The sequence below is a fragment of the Macrobrachium nipponense genome, chromosome 22 (genome assembly GCF_015104395.2).
Source record: "Macrobrachium nipponense isolate FS-2020 chromosome 22, ASM1510439v2, whole genome shotgun sequence".
Taxonomy (NCBI): domain Eukaryota; kingdom Metazoa; phylum Arthropoda; class Malacostraca; order Decapoda; family Palaemonidae; genus Macrobrachium; species Macrobrachium nipponense.
The window spans coordinates 55,672,626-55,690,038 of NC_087213.1; the positions used below are offsets into that span (position 1 = coordinate 55,672,626).

Consider the following 17,413-nt stretch of genomic DNA (forward strand, 5'->3'; position numbering starts at 1 on the left):
GTTGGTCTGCCTTTTCAGTTTTAGATAAAGACAGATTTTTCCTTCTAGGTATCGATGAGATATGTAGATAAATGACAAGATAGATGTATTTACAGAAAGAATAAATAAAACTGCTATTTGGCTGTATTCCAGCTCTAGCAAGTTACACCTAATTTTAGATACAGCATTTATGAATATTGTTGAATGTTGTATTATTTGCTCTTTGTTGGGAGCACAGACAGACTTTGCCCCATTTTCTAATGTAATGTAACACCTTTGTGCTTGTCACCCGTCAAAGTTACCATAACAAAAAGCTGATGTATTGAACTTTCCTCTGTAGTTGTGCATTGTTACTTGGGATTCAGCTGTCTCATGCTTTACTACTCTGATGCAATATGTTGGTCATGACCACTTGTGATCAATGTTTGGTGCAATATGTTGCTCATAACGACTTCTGATCAGTGTTTGGTGATCACCTTAGATACTTGCAGATATTTTGGTCATTATCATGATGTCATTCATGGTTCATGTGTCTTTAGCACACACAACATTTGTAGTTGCTTGTGATGAAAGTTAGGATCAGTCTACCTTGAATATGAATCAGTCATTCATGTCAATTGTATTTCAGGGTTGCAGGGCAACCAGTTAATGCTCAGTTGCTTTCTTTGATACCAGAGCTGTTTGCAAATACTGTACTCATCGGAATTATGGCTTCTGTAAAACTATACTGTTGAATAGAGCAAAAGAATTCTTAAAGGAAACTTATTATGGCTTTCAGTAATGATGGAATGCATATATGTATTGTGAATATGCTTTTAAGAATTTATGGTTAAAGGTGCAGTATCAACTGAGCAACAGTGTAATGTATTATGGCTTATAAAATTACGGTTTTCTCTTTACAGCTCTGAATCTAGCCTTCAGTGAGAACTTGTATGGCCAACATTTGGTTCAGACTGTCGTCCCCAGAGCTCTAAAAAGTCATCTTGGCCAAGATCAACCTAATAAGGTAAGTTAGTTGTGAGACTGGCAAAAAGATGTTAAATTCATTGGTCTGGTGATAGCTTTGTGTGGTCCTTATATTGTCATTAACTATAGTTTCAGTGTGACACTTACAGAGCTGAACTATGTAAAGCAGGCTGTAAAACATTTAGTTTTGAGTAGAATGATTAGTTTATGTGGATCACTCTAGTATGTGTACAGGACTGATATTTCCTTAATCATTACGTGAATCTGTTGACTATGACACAGATTATCTGTACATTTCTCTATGTTTTGCAATTAGTGAAATATTCTAGATCTTCTCCCCCATTTAGGTGTAATTACCTCTTTTTTTCCACAGGCTTTAGTCATGAGCTTTCATGGATGGACAGGGGGTGGCAAAAACTATGTAGCCAGATTCATTACTGACAGCTTATATAAGCTTGGTACAAGGAGCCAGTATGTTCATTTTTTTGTGAGCACTATTCATTTTCCACATAAAGAACAATCAGATATATACAAGGTGAGAATTTTCAGTTTTAATTGGTGATATAAGTACAGTAGTAACAGAATTGCAAATTATGGGGATACTGTATGGAAGTATATGTAGTCCTGTAATTACGATAGGGGTATGTTTCAGTGACCCCATCTCTATTTAAAAATGAGTTAACTCGGAGGCAGCCTTGCCGACACTGTATAATCTATACATATACTGTACTGTACTGTCAATTCTTTATAATTTTCTGCTCTAAAGTGATGGAATGCCTCTTCATCACACCACCAGCTGGAGACTCACTTAGGCGTTTGGATGATATGCTGATCCTACACGAATTTGAGTTTTAAACAGTTTAAAAAGGAACATTGTAACTCAAGGATTACCTGTATAGTAAACAAGAAAACAGTTTCTGGGAGCTCTAGTAACTGGGTGAACACAAAGTTGAATTGTTATTGGTGGACACAAGCAGCTTAGGACTGAGGGTAAGGAAGGAAGTCACTTTGGATACAGTATAACAATTGGCTGCTGCATAGATATTTGTGATCAGTGTTATCTGGGTCACAGCATTTTCATTCTGAACTTTTACCTTTACGCTGCAAAGTTCTAAAAAGTATTGCAACTTTACAATCTATTATAGTCAGGGAGTTACCATTGTGACATACTTATTCTATAATTCTATAATAAGAATTAAACATTCACCATCTGCTTAAACAACTTGGCCATCTAGTGGGTTACCTAAATTTAAATTTATGAATTTCATTAGGATGAGTATAAAATATTTCTTGAAAATCTAAATGTTTTAAGCACTTGTTAGGCTAATCCAGTGGCAACAAAACATCTGGTAGTGTCCCTTAGTATACTTGCCATTCATAGAAAACACTTATGAAAGAGATCTTAAAGGTATGATAGAGATAAAGGGGGTAAATGGTTCAGCGTACTTCAAACAGGTAGTCAAGTTTCCATTGCCATAGTGGCCAGTCTTTGCTTCAAGATGAAGCCAGGTACAGTACAAGAGACTTGCAAAAATTAAGTGAATGACAGGTAAATATTTAGGACGAATCTTACATATGTACTGTTAAAGAAAGCTTATATTTCTGTGCCGATAGGCCAGGAGATGTAAGTTACATATCTTTAATGATAGGTAAGTCTCCAGATAATGAAGATTATGAAAATTTATTTAATTCCCCACAATGATTAAAACTGGATGGCTATAGGGTATTTAACCAATGAATTGTCCATAGATTCTAGTACATAATGAATAGTCACAGTTTAGCAATGGCAATTAAGACAGTGAACTTTGAGCTGTCACCTCCCATGGTGCACTAGTTGCGGCATCCCTTCAGCCTCTGGCTCCCTCTGATTTTTATCCTTTTACTTCCCTTCAGGGGCAGTTGACTTGAAAATCAAGCCTCCAAACAATATGATGTTCACTTGAAAGAACTTACAAAAAATAATAGGAAATACAGAAAGAAGAGATCAGCTATTAGAGAAGAAAAAAAAAAGATAAATTATTAAAATATAACAAATTGTTGTAAGGTAGTATTGCATTGCATCTTCACCTGACCAGTAAACCACATGTCTCAGATACATCAGGTGTAAAGGAAATCTTGTGAAATATTGACACATTTTGCCTAAATATTCAGGTAATTGACATGATTGCATTGATCATGCAGTAAAATAATTAATTTTAATTTACATATTGACTCACGACAGTCATTACAAAACAAGAAGTTATAAAACATGAGTTTTCATACAATCAACTTACCTGTCAGATATATACATAGCTAAGACTCCGTCGTCCCCGACAGAAATTCAAATTTCGCGCCACTCGCTACAGGTAGGTCAGGTGATCTACCGGCCTGCCCTGGGTGGCAGGACTAGGAACCATTCCCGTTTTCTACTCATATATTTTCTGTCGCCGGTGGTATCAACATCGTTGCTGCCTCCTCTTGACTGGAATTCGCTTTTCTAAGCAATTGATCATCTTTTTGTGGACTTTTGGTGACGTACCTGGATCGTTGTTTTGGCATTCGCTACTGTGGACTGGATTTGGACTTGCTTTTTTATTTTTTTCTTCAGAATGTCTGATTCAAGTGTTTGTGTGAGAATGTGTGTGAATGTAGGCTGCAAGGTGAGGATACCGAAAGCTTCGGTTGATCCTCACACTGTATGTCGCAAATGTAGGGGTTTTGATTGTTCTATTTCTAACACCTGTCATGAGTGTGAAAGGTTGAATGTTGAGGAATGGAAGACTCTAACTTCTTACTTGAAGAAGTTAGAAAGGGATAGAGTCAGAAGGGCTGCATCTAAGATGGCGGGTAGTTGTACAAGGCCTATTGAGCCTTTGGATAATTCTAACTCTTCTCTTAATTATGATTCTGTATCAGGACCCTCACTGGCCGTACATTCAGATTCAGCTTCGGAAATTGCTGAACTGAAGGCTACACTTCACAGGATGAGATCCGAAATGGCTACCATAAAAGGTAAGGATTGTGAAAGTGATTTTAGTGAAGTGAGTGTCCCCAGTGTTGTGGAGGGGGCGTCTGACCGTCTCTGCGACGCTCCCAGGCCTAGACCTCTTCCAAGCTCCCAAGCCCAGAGGAGAAGGAAAGTCGAAAGCCGTACGGAGGTTGTGGAGAATTCCCCCCGGTCAGGCGTCCCTTCAGCAGGTGCTGTTTATAGACAGCCTGCTCAGGACCGCTATCGAAAAAGCGTCCTCAGAGAGTGCTTCTCTTCGTCCGCTTCTCCCTCTCCTAAACGAGGGTGGAAGGATTCGGACTTGTCCAGGCCCCTGAAAAGGCACTGGAGAGATCCTGGTTTGGATTCAAGCCCAGAACGCTTTTCGGAAGAAGAGCCTCCTTCTATCAAGAAGGCGAAGAGGGTTTCGCCGTCCCATGATGGGGGGCAACACGCCTTCGAGGTCTCCTCTCCCGTTCAAGAAGACGCAGGAGAAGCGTCCAAAAGGATCATTTTGGCGGTACAGGAACAGCTTTCCGCCCTAGTAGGAGTCCTTTCGAAGGATCCTCCTCGTAAGAAAGACGTCAGACTGCCGGTCAAGAAGACTCGTCTTCCTTCTCCCACCAGGAGTGAGGCTCCTGTGAGACGTGAGTCTTTTGAGATCTCAGATAGAGACTCATGGGAAGATCTGGATTCGACAGACAAGCGCGTAGCAACAGCCAAGCGCGAGGCGTCCTACAGACGAGAAGCGTCTCTAAGAGAGAGTCAGACAAGCGGAGAAACGCATTACAGACGAGAGGATTCTCCCAGATGGGATACGTCTGCCAGATCAGTAGCTTCAGCCGAGCGCGGAGTAACAAACAGGCGTGAGCATTCATCCAAGCGTGAGGCTCCAGAAAAGCATCTGTCACGCAAGGATGGGACTTCAGGAAGACGCGAGACTTCAACAAGGCACGAGGCGTCAGTCAGGCGAGAGACTTTTGAGAGGCGCGAGGCACCAGTCAGGCGCGAGGCGCCAGCCAAGCGAGAAGAGTCAGTCAGGCGCGAGACGCCAGCCAAGCGCGAGGATCTTGCCAGGCGCGAGGCGCCAACCAAGCGCGAGGAGTCAGCCAGGCGCGAGACGCCAGCCAAGCGCGAGGCGCCAGCCAGGCGCGAGGCGCCAGCCAAGTACGAAGAGCCAGTCAAGCATAGGAGCTCTTTACACTCTCTTAGCCCCTCTCTATTAGGAGTTTGTCCCCAGTAGAGAGAATTGTTGGACAAGAACCCGACCCCAAGGAACGAGAAGTGGCCTCTCCTACTGATCCGATTATGGAAGAGGAATCAGAGGACGAGTCTCACAGTAAGGAAGGACTGTCGAACTACAAAGTCTTGACAGCTCTCCTTCTCCAGGAATACGGAGATGCATTGATCCCTGCCGCTCCTCCTTCGCCTCGTTCACTGTTTTCATGCTCGAAGACTCCGAAATCGTCGGCGTTCGTGAAGATGAGACCGACGATTTCTATGAAGAGAGCTCTGCAATCGCTGGATAACTGGATGCTTACTAAGAAGGAGCTAGTAAGGACAGTCTTTTGCATGCCTCCCCCTAGACTGACCGGCAAGAGAGGGATTTGGTACCAGACTGGGGAGAATATGGGTCTCACTCTCCCTGCTTCAGCTGAAGCTGACTTTTCCAGTCTGGTAGACGCATCCAGGAGACATAGCCTTCACACGGCTAAGAATTACTTGGGGCCTTTCAGACGTTGGATCATCTCCTCAAGGGACTTTTTCACATTCTAGAAGTCTTTAACTTCCTAGATTGGTCCCTTCTTGGGGTGATGTCCAAGAAGGCTCATGCCCCTGAAGGGCTAGAACCGGATGTACTCCTAGCAATTTTGTCATGTATTGACAAGGCGTGCAAGACGGCTCAGGGGAAGTTTCTTCCTTGTTTGGAGCAGGTCTCTTGAAGAAGAGATCTGTGTTTAGCGCTTTCTTGACGAAAGCAGTATCACACTCACAAAGAGCAGCTTTGTTATTCGCCCCTAGGTCTGATTTTTCTGTTCCCGTCACAGTTGGTGAAGGATATTTCCCGATCGCTGACGGAGAAAGCGACTCAAGATCTTCTCCTGCAATCGTCCAGGAAGAAGAGACCAGTAATGGTGGGAGAAAAGAAAGTGGCGTCTACTCCTGTTCGGCCCTTTCGAGGTGGCCCTCCAACTAGAGTTACCGCTAAAAGGAAAACGACCGAGAAGAGAGGTCGAGCCTCGTTCCGCCCCTTTAAAAGGGGTTTAAAAGGGGAAAGTGAAGTGGCGCTCCTCCAAACACCAGTAGGTGCCAGGCTCCGGGGATTTGCGGAAGCCTGGACTCGCATCGACACAGATCCTTGGTCGATGTCGGTTCTTCAGAAGGGATATCTCATTCCTTTCCTGGACAATCCTCCCCTGACGTCAACTCCGAGGGAATTGTCCGCCAAGTACAAGGACCCTGTGTTGAAAGATACTCTTCAACAAATGGTGGATCAGATGTGGACAAGAGAGCTATAGAACTTGTGCTGGATCAAAGCTCCCCGGGGTTTTACAATCGTCTTTTCTTGGTTGCGAAAGCCTCGGGGGGATGGAGACCAGTTCTGGATGTCAGCGCTCTGAACAAGTTTGTTCAAAAACAGAAGTTCTCCATGGAAACCTCTGCTTCAGTCCTGGCGGCTCTTCGCCAAGGGGATTGGATGGTGTCTCTGGATCTCCAGGACGCATATTTTCACGTCCCGATCCATCCTTCGTCGAAGAAGTACCTCCGTTTCATGACGGGGGAAGGATCTTCCAATTCAGAGCCTTGTGCTTCGCCTGTCGACGGCGCCTCAGGTTTTCACGAACCTTTTGAAAAATGTGGCGAGATGGCTTCATCTGAAAGGAATCAGTATATCTCTTTATCTAGACGACTGGCTATCAGAGCAAAGTCAGAGGAACAGTGTTTGGAGGACCTGAATGTGACACTAAACCTTATAAAGACTTTAGGATTACTCGTGAACCTCGAGAAGTCCCAACTGATCCCCAGCCAGAACTTGGTCTATCTAGGGATTCGGATGGATTCTCGGGGTTTTCGAGTATTTCCTTCTCAAGAGAGACTAGCGAGAGGTTTAGAAAAAGTCTCTCTCTTCCTAAGGAAGGAACGGACTTCGGCGAGGGAATGGTTGAGCCTGTTAGGGACCCTTTCCTCGCTCGAACAGTTCTTTCACCTAGGAAGACTTCATCTCCGTCCTCTTCAGTTCTTCCTCAGAAGTTCGTGGAACATGAAGACAGGACTCCTCTCGGACTTTTTTCCCATTCCAGATCTGATAAAACGACATCTAGAATGGTGGTTACTCCCACTGAGGGAAAACAAAGGTACTTCCCTGGAAATACAGAGCCCAAACCTTGTATTGTTTTTCCGACGACGTCGGAAAAAGGTTGGGAGGGGAGCAACTTTGGGAAAGAGAGAAAGTGTCAGGCACTTGGAATGCTCTTCAAGTGTCCTGGCACATAAACTGCAAAGAACTGCTAGCTGTACACCTAGCTCTAAAGAGCTTCGAACCGTTAGTTTGCAACAAAATAGTTCAAGTGAATGCGGACAATACAACCGCTCTGGCATACATTCGGAGCAAGGAGGTACTCACTCGTATGCCCTTTACGAACTCACGAGAAAACTTCTGTTGTGGACATCCCAGAGGAACATCTCTCTCTTGACCGAGGTTCGTTCAGGGAGTAAGGAACGTACGAGCGGACAGGCTGAGCAGGAGGAACCAGGTCCTTCATACCGAGTGGACCCTCCACTCAGAAGTTTGCCTCAAGCTCTGGTCTCTTTGGGGAACTCCTCATGTCGACCTCTTTGCCACGTTCCTCTCGAGGAGACTGGAAGTCTTCTGTTCAGTGGTAGAAGATCCCAGAGCTCTAGCAGTAGACGCCTTCCTACTAGATTGGTCTCAGGTAGACGTTTACGCATTTCCCCCATTCAAGATTCTGGGGCAAGTACTCAGGAAGTTTGTGACTTCAAAGGGGACAAGAATGACCCTGATAGCCCCCTTTTGGCCAGCTCAAGAATGGTTTCCAGAGGTACTGGAGTGGATAGTAGACTTCCCCAGATCCCTTCCACAAAGGAGGGATCTTCTCAGACAACCACACTTCGAGAGGTTTCATCAAAACCTCCCCGCTCTCGCTCTGACTGCCTTTCGACTATCGAAAGACTTGTCAGAGCGAGAGGCTTTTCTAGTAAAGCAGCAAGCTCGATCGCAGAGGCCCGGAGACTTTCCACTATCCGGCGTTTACCAATCCAAGTGGGAAGTTTTTAGAAGGTGGTGTAAGTCAAAGAAGTTGTCCTCCTCCAGTACCTCTGTAGCAGAAATAGCTGATTTTCTGTTATTTCTGAGGGAAGAGTCGCAGCTCTCCGTAGCCACGATAAAGGGCTATAGAAGTATGCTATCGGCCGTCTTTAGGAATAGAGGCCTAGATTTGGGAAACAATAAGGATCTGCATGATCTGATTAGGTCGTTTGAGACTAAGAAGTCTAAGATGACTTCTCCCCCTAACTGGAATCTAGACGTAATACTGAAGTTCTTGGCTTCAGAGAGATTTGAACCCCTACATTTGGCCTCGTTTCGTGATATAACGAGAAAATGTTTATTCCTTTTGTCACTGGCGACGGCAAAAAGGGTTAGCGAACTGCACGCCCTTAGTGACAAAGTCGGGTTCAATGTAGATTCAGCCATCTGTTCCTTCAAGGAATTATTCTTGGCGAAGAATGAAAATCCTTCGAACCCCTGGCCGAGAAACTTCGAAATAAAAGGATTATCGGGTCTCGTCGGCAGGGAACCGGAGAGGTCTCTTTGCCCGGTAAGGGCATTAAAGTTTTACTTAAAGAAAAAGGAACATTTGGGAGGTTCTAGACAAGGCCTGTGGTGCTCAGTGAAGGATCCATCAAGACCTATGTCTAAGAATGCATTAGCCTTTTTTGTCAGGAACGTAATTATGGACGCTCATAAGGCTTGCACGGACGATTCTTTAAAACTCCTGAGAGTAAGAGCTCATGAAGTGAGAGCAGTGGCGACGTCTCTCTCTTTTCAGAGAAATATGTCGCTGAAGAATATCTTGGAAGCGACATATTGGAGATGTAATTCTGTGTTTGCGGCTCACTATTTGAAGGACGTGCGTGTGACCTATGAAAAATGTTTTTCATTAGGTCCTTTTGTGTCTGCGGGCACAATCCTGGGTACAGGAGCTTACAACAATCCTTAAAAATTTTTTTTTTACTACTTAAGTCTAATAGATATGTTCTAGACTTTCTGCTGAACAAGTGCAGTTGCCGCACAAGCGGCCAGTCACTTCAGTTTAGTAAGGAACTCTTGTGATATCTTGTATTAGATAAAATTTTTTTTTGAAATTATTGTGTGCTTGTGCATTGTGGTTTGAGTTACGGTTGTTGCGAAGAGTTGGGGATAACTCTGAGCAATTTTTAATACTAACATGGTGGTTAGGATCAGGTGGTCGGGATTGGTTGTATGCTCCTTAATAAGGTGTGTTGTCATGTAAGTGGATCAGCACCCATTGACAAAGTCCTTTCAGGCTCTGCCGAGTAAGTGGATAAGACCCCTTCGGCAGACCCACAAGAATTCTTGGCCATAGATCACATATCTCGCTAAAGTTTCTTGAGGTGATGCAGACTACGGGGAAAACACCCACGAAGTCTACCACCTATCAGGTAGGAACCAAGGTTTTTATTTTATACCTACAACAGATGTTGTTTACCTGTCTATTCTAGTAGTAGCTGTCTCTTACCCTCCACCGAAGGGTGCCAATCAGCTATGTATATATCTGACAGGTAAGTTGATTGTATGAAAATGATATTGTTATAATACAATAAAGTTTCATACATACTTACCTGGCAGATATATACGATTAGGGCCCACCCAGCCTCCCCGCAAGGAGACAGGTGGAAGAGAAAATATATGAGTAGAAAACGGGAATGGTTCCTAGTCCTGCCACCCAACCCAGGGCCAGGCCGGTAGATCACCTGACCTACCTGTAGCGAGTGGCGCGAAATTTGAATTTCTGTCGGGGACGACGGAGTCTTAGCTATGTATATATCTGCCAGGTAAGTATGTATGAAACTTTATTGTATTATAACAATATCATTTTTGTAATTGATCACATTGTATTTAGTTATTAACGTGTTTAATTTTTCTTTGTAGTTACACTTACAAGATTGGATACGTGGAAATGTAAGCAAGTGTGAGAGGTCTCTCTTCATCTTCGACGAGATTGATAAAATGCCTGTCGGTATGATTGATGGAATCAAGCCTTTTATCGATTACCATGAAAACATTGACGGAGTTGATTTCAGGTAATAATATGAGCTGCACAGGCCACAATTACAATCACTTGTCTTTTTTACAGAAATGGACACCCAACTTTTAACCCTTAAACGCCGACTGGATGTATTGTACATCGACTAAAATTGTCTGTTGGTGCTAAGTGGACGTACATTACGTCGACTACAAAAAGTTTTTTTAAATATTCGCAGAAAAATAGTTACAGGCCTAGTTTGCAAAATATTTTAAGTCTCGCCTTGAGGGATGCTGGGAGTTCACGGATCACGCTGTTGTTTTGTTTACAAGCCTTACCCAGCTGCGCATGCGGGAATTTCTTTCTTATCACACTACAAAGCATCAGCGACACATCGTCGGAGAGCGATTTCGTGACGCATTCGTGTTTTGCAGAACTTTTGCAAGTGACTGCTGAAACCCTTACATTCTAGTAACATTCAATCATTTACCTTCATTTTGCAACAAACAGGAAGTCTCTAGCACAATATTTCGATTTATGGTGAATTTTTGAAAAAAAAAAAACTTTCCTTCCCTCCGCACGGGGTAACTGCTGAAATTCTCGGAATTTCCTTAGTCACCTTGTCATAAATTTTGCACCGTTTTCTATTAGGCCTTACATAAAGTGTTATACATGAAAATGTGCACAATTTCATGTAGAATACAACAAAAAATAACTCTTGCTTGTAGCTTTTATCAGTTTTAAAATATTTTCATATAAATCACGATAAGTGCCAAAATTTAAACCTGCGGTCAATTTTGACTCGACCAAAATGGTCGAAAAATGCAATTGTAAGGTAAAACTCTTACATTCTAGTAACATTCAATCATTTACCTTCATATTGCAACAAACGGGAAGTCTCTAGCACAATATTTCGATTTATGGTGAATTTTTTAAATTTCCTTCCCTCCACTTGCAGTAACTTTGCTGAAAATCTTGGAATTTCTCTAGTCACCTTGTCGTAGTTTTTGCACGTTTTATATTAGACCTTACATAAAGTGTTATACATGAAAATGTGTGCAATATTATGTAGAATACAACAAAAAATAACTCATGGTTGTAGCTTTTATCAGTTTTGAAATATTTTCATATAAATCACAATAGAAAACATTCGACCTTCGGTCAACTTTAACTCGACTAAAATTGTAAAAAACTGCAATTGTAAGCTAAAACACTTACAGTCTAGTAATATTCAATCAGTTACCTTCATTTTGCAACAAACGGGAAGTCTCTAGCACAATATTTCGATTTATGGTGAATTTTAGAAAAAACTTTTGTACGTCCGCGTGTTACGAATTCATACATCATTTTGTGATATTGATATTTTCTCTGTGTTGCTTTGATTGTTTTACAATTTGTTATATACCAAAATCATAGCAATTTAGTGTACAATACAACGATGTGGCATGGAAAAGAGCTAGAAAAGCATTTTACTCAACTAATGACAAACTTGAATTTAGTAAGAATAACATTCTAAAATTACCCTATGATGAAAGGTTTTTAGATATTCCTAGAATTTTAAAGCTTTTTAACAGAAATGTTGTTTTCAGTTATATTAATGTCAAGAGTTTAGTAATCAAAAATTCTCCTAAAGATTTTCCAGGCTGCATATATGAAATTCCTTGCAAAATGTGTGATAAAGTCTATTATGGACAGACTGGTAAATCTCTTTCACAACGTCTCAAACAGCACCAATATTCTGTGAGAACTGGGCAAATAACGAATGCATTATTCTTACATATGAGAGAGTTAGATCATCCTATTAACTGGAGTCAAGCAAGAGCCTTAATCCCATGTAATGACACAGTTAAAAGGAATATCATTGAATCTTGTTTCATCAAGTCAAATAATAGAAATGTTCTCAATTTAAGTCTTGGTTTATTTAAACTTGATGCTTTCATAATGAAAAAAGTTGTAGATAAATATAAGCAACAAAATTAATATATTCAGTTTTCACATGTTTTGGACTGTAAATCTGTTTAGGTTTGTGACCGTGTGTTATCCGATAATCCTGGATTATCTCTTAATTTTTACCCTTTTGACAATTAACCATCTGGTATTCTTGATCTTGTTGTGTATCTGAGACCTTTCTCTCCAATTGTATTTCATTAGCTCCTTGACAATGTCTTAGTAAAGACGAAAGCGCTTGGAGTTCTGACTATCATTTTCCTGTGGTATTCGCTTATAATATATATATATATATATATATGCTATATATATATATATATATATATATATATATATAGATAGATATATTAATAATTCTAATTATATATGTATTTATTTCCACCCACACATTCAGATTCACTTTAGAAAATTAGGTAGCCAATGGCCAGCTGACTTTATTTTCTATGTAGTTTTATTGATTGAAGTTTTTTCTGGAAACAAAAAGGATAAATAGTTTATTTGTGTTTTGCAACTGAAAATTATGTATATGCTATTAAATTTTGCTTTTGATGATTTTTAATCAAACACTGTTTATTTGATTTGCAGGAAATCTATCTTTATATTCTTAAGTAACACGGGTGGTCCTGAGATAACGAGGCTAATGTTAGAGATGTGGCGGAAAGGGAAAAGCCGGGAAGAAATCACAATGGCCGATATGGAGCATTTAATTGAGCGTGGAGCATTTAGTGAAAAAGGTACACAGTTTTGGAGTGCACTAAAATACTACCTTATGTACCTTTTGATATGTACTTTTTTTCGATATATTCATCTATAAAATCAAATGAGACTCCTATATATGGTGATGTTGTTTAATGCAAAATACCTGACAAGGTATTTTTATCCAGTACAAAATACATGAACAAGTATTATTGTCCAGTGCAGAATACATAAAGAGGTACGTATCGTAGTTCAATGAGAGATAAGTCATTTAACAAGGGAGCACTTGCATTCTGCTGATTTATCTTGTGGATTTATTTTAAGTCCTTATGTGTATAGCATAGGATAATTGATAATGATTTTATGGCTCAACACATGCAATTTCACAATCCGATATGTGTCAACTTCTGTCCAGTTTTATTATTGTAGACCACTTTGCCATTAGTACTGTTATTGCTTTGCAATGTCACTTCTCTTATGCACATTTTTCCTGTTTTGACAATTCTTTAACATAGAATCTTTTTTTTTTTTATCTTCAAGGTTGAAGTACTGTAATGTAAGGATAATATGTTACTAATACAGTGCATCTTGCAACTTGAAGGGAGGAGGGATTTTATATTTAAAATCTTTTCATCAAATCTATTCATATTCACTGTGCCACATGAGCATATTTCGCTCCCCAATCCTTTTTTTTTTTAAATCAAGAAAAAAATAACTATAAATAAATGAATATGATTTAAATCAGTGGAATTTTGTGATGAACTTCCCATAATAATGGTATGCTGGAAAAGGAAAAATAAGTTCAGAATATGAAATTTCCCTTTTTTGTCCCTTGCAGGTGGATTACACAAGAGTGAGCTCATACAACACAGTTTAGTAGATTTCTACGTACCCTTTCTTCCACTGGAACGAAGGCACATTGAGTTTTGTATACGGGATGAGGTTAAGCGACGTGGTCTTAAAGGAAGCAAGGAGTTTATTAAGTAAGCTCTTACATAATTTTTAAAGCTGCTCAGATAAAGAAAAGGGCTATAGTTGTTACGGACCCTGAAGATCTCAGAGACAATGTTACGGTGTCGAAATATCCTGAAAAGGGTCGACACAATGTTACGGCCTCTGAGGGAGGTCCGCTTCAGGTTCAATATGAAATAAATAAAAAAATTATCAACACAAACAGTTGAAACTGGGGTTATGAATATAGAAAGAAACACTAACACAACAAAGGTTTATTTACAAGCTTACTAACAAAGGTAAATGCAGAATGGTATCTCCTATTTACATAAATAGATAGAATCTTACACTGCATGAACTGGGGGAACGGTGCGGCAATTCAAATACTTGCTACTCGATTTGGCGGTTCGACGCGCTGGCTTCATAAATGTAGATCGGCGATTGCGGACGTCCTCTTGACTCCGTATTGCAGAAGCTAATCTTCTTGTAAGGCAGGAATTCCCCAACACCTGTAACAGGACCTTTTCTTCTCTGAAGTCTGCTCGACGTCGAGATAACACGGTAGACCACACCTGAAGACGACTAGACCAATATCCAACCAACTCTTCTTTTGATTGATCCTTCGTCGGTTCCTTTTTTCTCGTATCTCACGTAAGATCTCTGCTGCAGCTGATCTCTCACTGATAATCTGACTGGTGATCTCTCTTTTACGATCTCTCTCTTCTACGATCACTCCTCTCCAAAGTTCGTTTGTTGTATTTATACGGCACTCTGGGGGTGGAGCCTACGGCGAACGTCACCGACTCCAGGGATTTCTAGAACTTCTTAGATGAATCTAGACGAGGTATTGCATCAGAGAATCGCGGCGTTTCTCACGTAATATTGGCGTGTTTTTGCGCTCCACAACACGCCCGACGATTCCGGAACCACCACGAAGATAGGCGCCTCCAACAGTGGCGCGAAAGCCTCCTTGCTGCCGAACTTCTCGAAAATGCGTTCTCCTTTCCTTTATATTCCTTTGCTATGAAGCAATTACCATCACACGCCCCCCCAAAAGAAAAAAAAAATGAAATCAACTGATTTTATTTTTTTCTAAAGAGAAGCAAGAATTGAACAGCAGGGAAACAATTCTGCATAAAGCTTTAATCCAGTGAAACACACACGCTTCTCCATTCACACTTACTCGTGCGATAACAGAAAACGGTTATTAGGCTACTCATTCTGAGAAATCTCTAGAGGCTATCTGCTATAGCATTATCCTTCTCTCTTACTTTTTCCGTTTTCTGAACTCTGATTAAAACTTATAAACACTAAAACACCTCTTGTGTTTTTGTCAAAACTAATCTCAATCAGTAACACTGTTACAAGGGCGGAGGCCAAGGCACGGGGCGTTGTTTATAATTCTGAAGCAAATCTACATTTACTGACTTTGCTCTACTCTTACCCACATTAATTCTATGATATATATTTCCCCTCTTCTCTAACACTGAATAAAGACCTTCGTACTTATAAGGTAAAAATGGACTTTCTCTCGAGACTAGTACTAAAACTTTATCTCTTACACACAAACTCCTCTCTTTTGCTCGAAGATGAGGGTTTCCTTCAGTTTCCCCTTTACTTCCGTTCGGGTTTTCTTTCGCTAATTGCCAAGCGCTTCCGTTCTCCTCCGCAAGCTGCCAAACATCTCTTAGATTGTTTTTATAATAATCAAGATTAGTTATGCAGTCATCTCTACCCTTACTTCTAGGCAAAGTTCCGAACATATTTATAATTACATCAAAAGATTCGCTTACTGAAGGAATATTACACAACTGAACTCTGGAAATTACTTGAATCGGTTTCCCTGCACTGATATTCATTACAGCTCAAAACATGCCTCTTAAAACATACATCATTTTTCATCTTAGGCCAAAAGTACGTCCTACTAATACACTTGAAAGTTTTATTCACTCCCAAATGTCCTTGCTCATCATGTGCTAACTTCAAAACTAGTTCATGAAGCTTCCTAGGAACTACTAATTGTTCTGTGACTTCCCCTTTACTACCTGACTTCGGTCGAACATAACGACACAAAACTTCGTCCTTTAAACAAAAAGTTTCCTTACACACATCGAGATCATCATCCAGTTCACATTCAAAAATTCGGGTTAGTGTCTCATCCTCTTTCTGCAACTTGACTAGCTCATCCTTATCCAAAACGTTAGAGCCTAATTCATCACCGTAACTAGTACTAGATACTGGTACATTCACTACGTTACTCTCGACAGCTACGCCTTCCCCTTGGCTACTACTGTCCACGATAGAGTTCGCTCTCTAAGCCACACTCATGCTAAGATCAACCTCGCTACCTCTATCACACTCGTTCGAATCCACGAACTCACACTCGTTCGAATCCACGAACAAATTATGATCGTATTCTATGTCTGTATCTAAACCCGACCTAGTTACTACCATTTCAGGCACTGGAATATTCCTCACAACAGGATTCACATTCTTGGATAAAGCTAAGTCATTACCGACAATAATGTCAACGCCTTCAACGGGCAAACTGTCCACAACTGCAAGTTTTACTTCTCCTGACACTACCTGACTTTCTAAATTCAACTTCAACAAAGGACAAAGAACACACGTGTTAGGAAATCCACCTAACATAACTTTCTCTTCCATACTGATTTCTGCCCTGTTCGGCAAACACTCTCTTCGAATCAGTGAGACAGCGGCCCCTGTGTCTCGAAGCAAGACCACTTCTCTCGAATCTACTCCTCCAAGAGAGGAAACTACGCCTTCCGACAGAAATTTGCCAAAAACTTTCCTAGTTTCTCTCATCACATCATCCCTACTTGACGAAAGGTTAACTAGCGATACTGGTTTCTTACCGTCCTTCCTTTCTGCTGCACAATTTCTCGCTAAATGCCCTTTCCCATTACATCGGAAACAAGTTAATTCTGAGCCACTATATGCCATTCTACTCTTACAAACCTTAGACGTATGACCAGGTTTTCCGCATGTATAACAGGAATAGTCACTTTTACTCGCATTGCTATTACTAGGACTGAAACCTTTACTGCTTTGTACTCTACCAGACGAAGGATCATTTCGTTTCCTACTAACCCTCAAATTATGAGTTAGACTATATTGGTCAGCTAGCCTAGTTGCTCCTGCAAAAGATACTTCTCGCCTATCCTCTATATAAAGTTTAATCTCAGGGGATATGTTATCCTTGAAGTTTTCTAACTACACTAAGTTCTTCAAACTATCAAAATCATCAACTTTAGCAGAAGTTAACCAATCAAAAAACAGCCTATCTAACTTCTTACCGTATTCTACATACGTAATATTTTCATCCTTTCTCAAATTTCTAAATTTCTTACGGTACGCCTCTGGTACTAGCCTATACGCGCTAAGAATGGTTTCTTTCACGATATCGTAATTATCACATTCCTCCTTAGACATGCAACTATACACAGTAAGTGCCCTACCACTCAAAACTGACAGCAAATATAAAGTCCACGTTTCTTTAGGAGAACCTACTCATTCCATTAACTTCTCAAAACACATGAAATATGTCGTAACATCTTCCTCATCAAACTTTGGTACTAACTTTAGCACTGCACTCATACGA

General features: G+C 40.8%; 1 protein-coding gene across 1 annotated transcript in view; it reads left to right on the forward strand.

The window, feature by feature from the left end:
- Positions 1-17,413, forward strand: part of LOC135198697 (torsin-1A-like) — a 46,863-nt gene that overhangs the window by 11,563 nt on the left and 17,887 nt on the right. Inside the window, exons 2-6 of the mRNA XM_064226531.1 lie at positions 882-985; positions 1,319-1,480; positions 10,104-10,255; positions 12,730-12,878; positions 13,679-13,823. Coding sequence (XP_064082601.1) covers positions 882-985; positions 1,319-1,480; positions 10,104-10,255; positions 12,730-12,878; positions 13,679-13,823 — 712 coding nt within the window. The remainder of the gene's footprint in view (positions 1-881; positions 986-1,318; positions 1,481-10,103; positions 10,256-12,729; positions 12,879-13,678; positions 13,824-17,413) is intronic.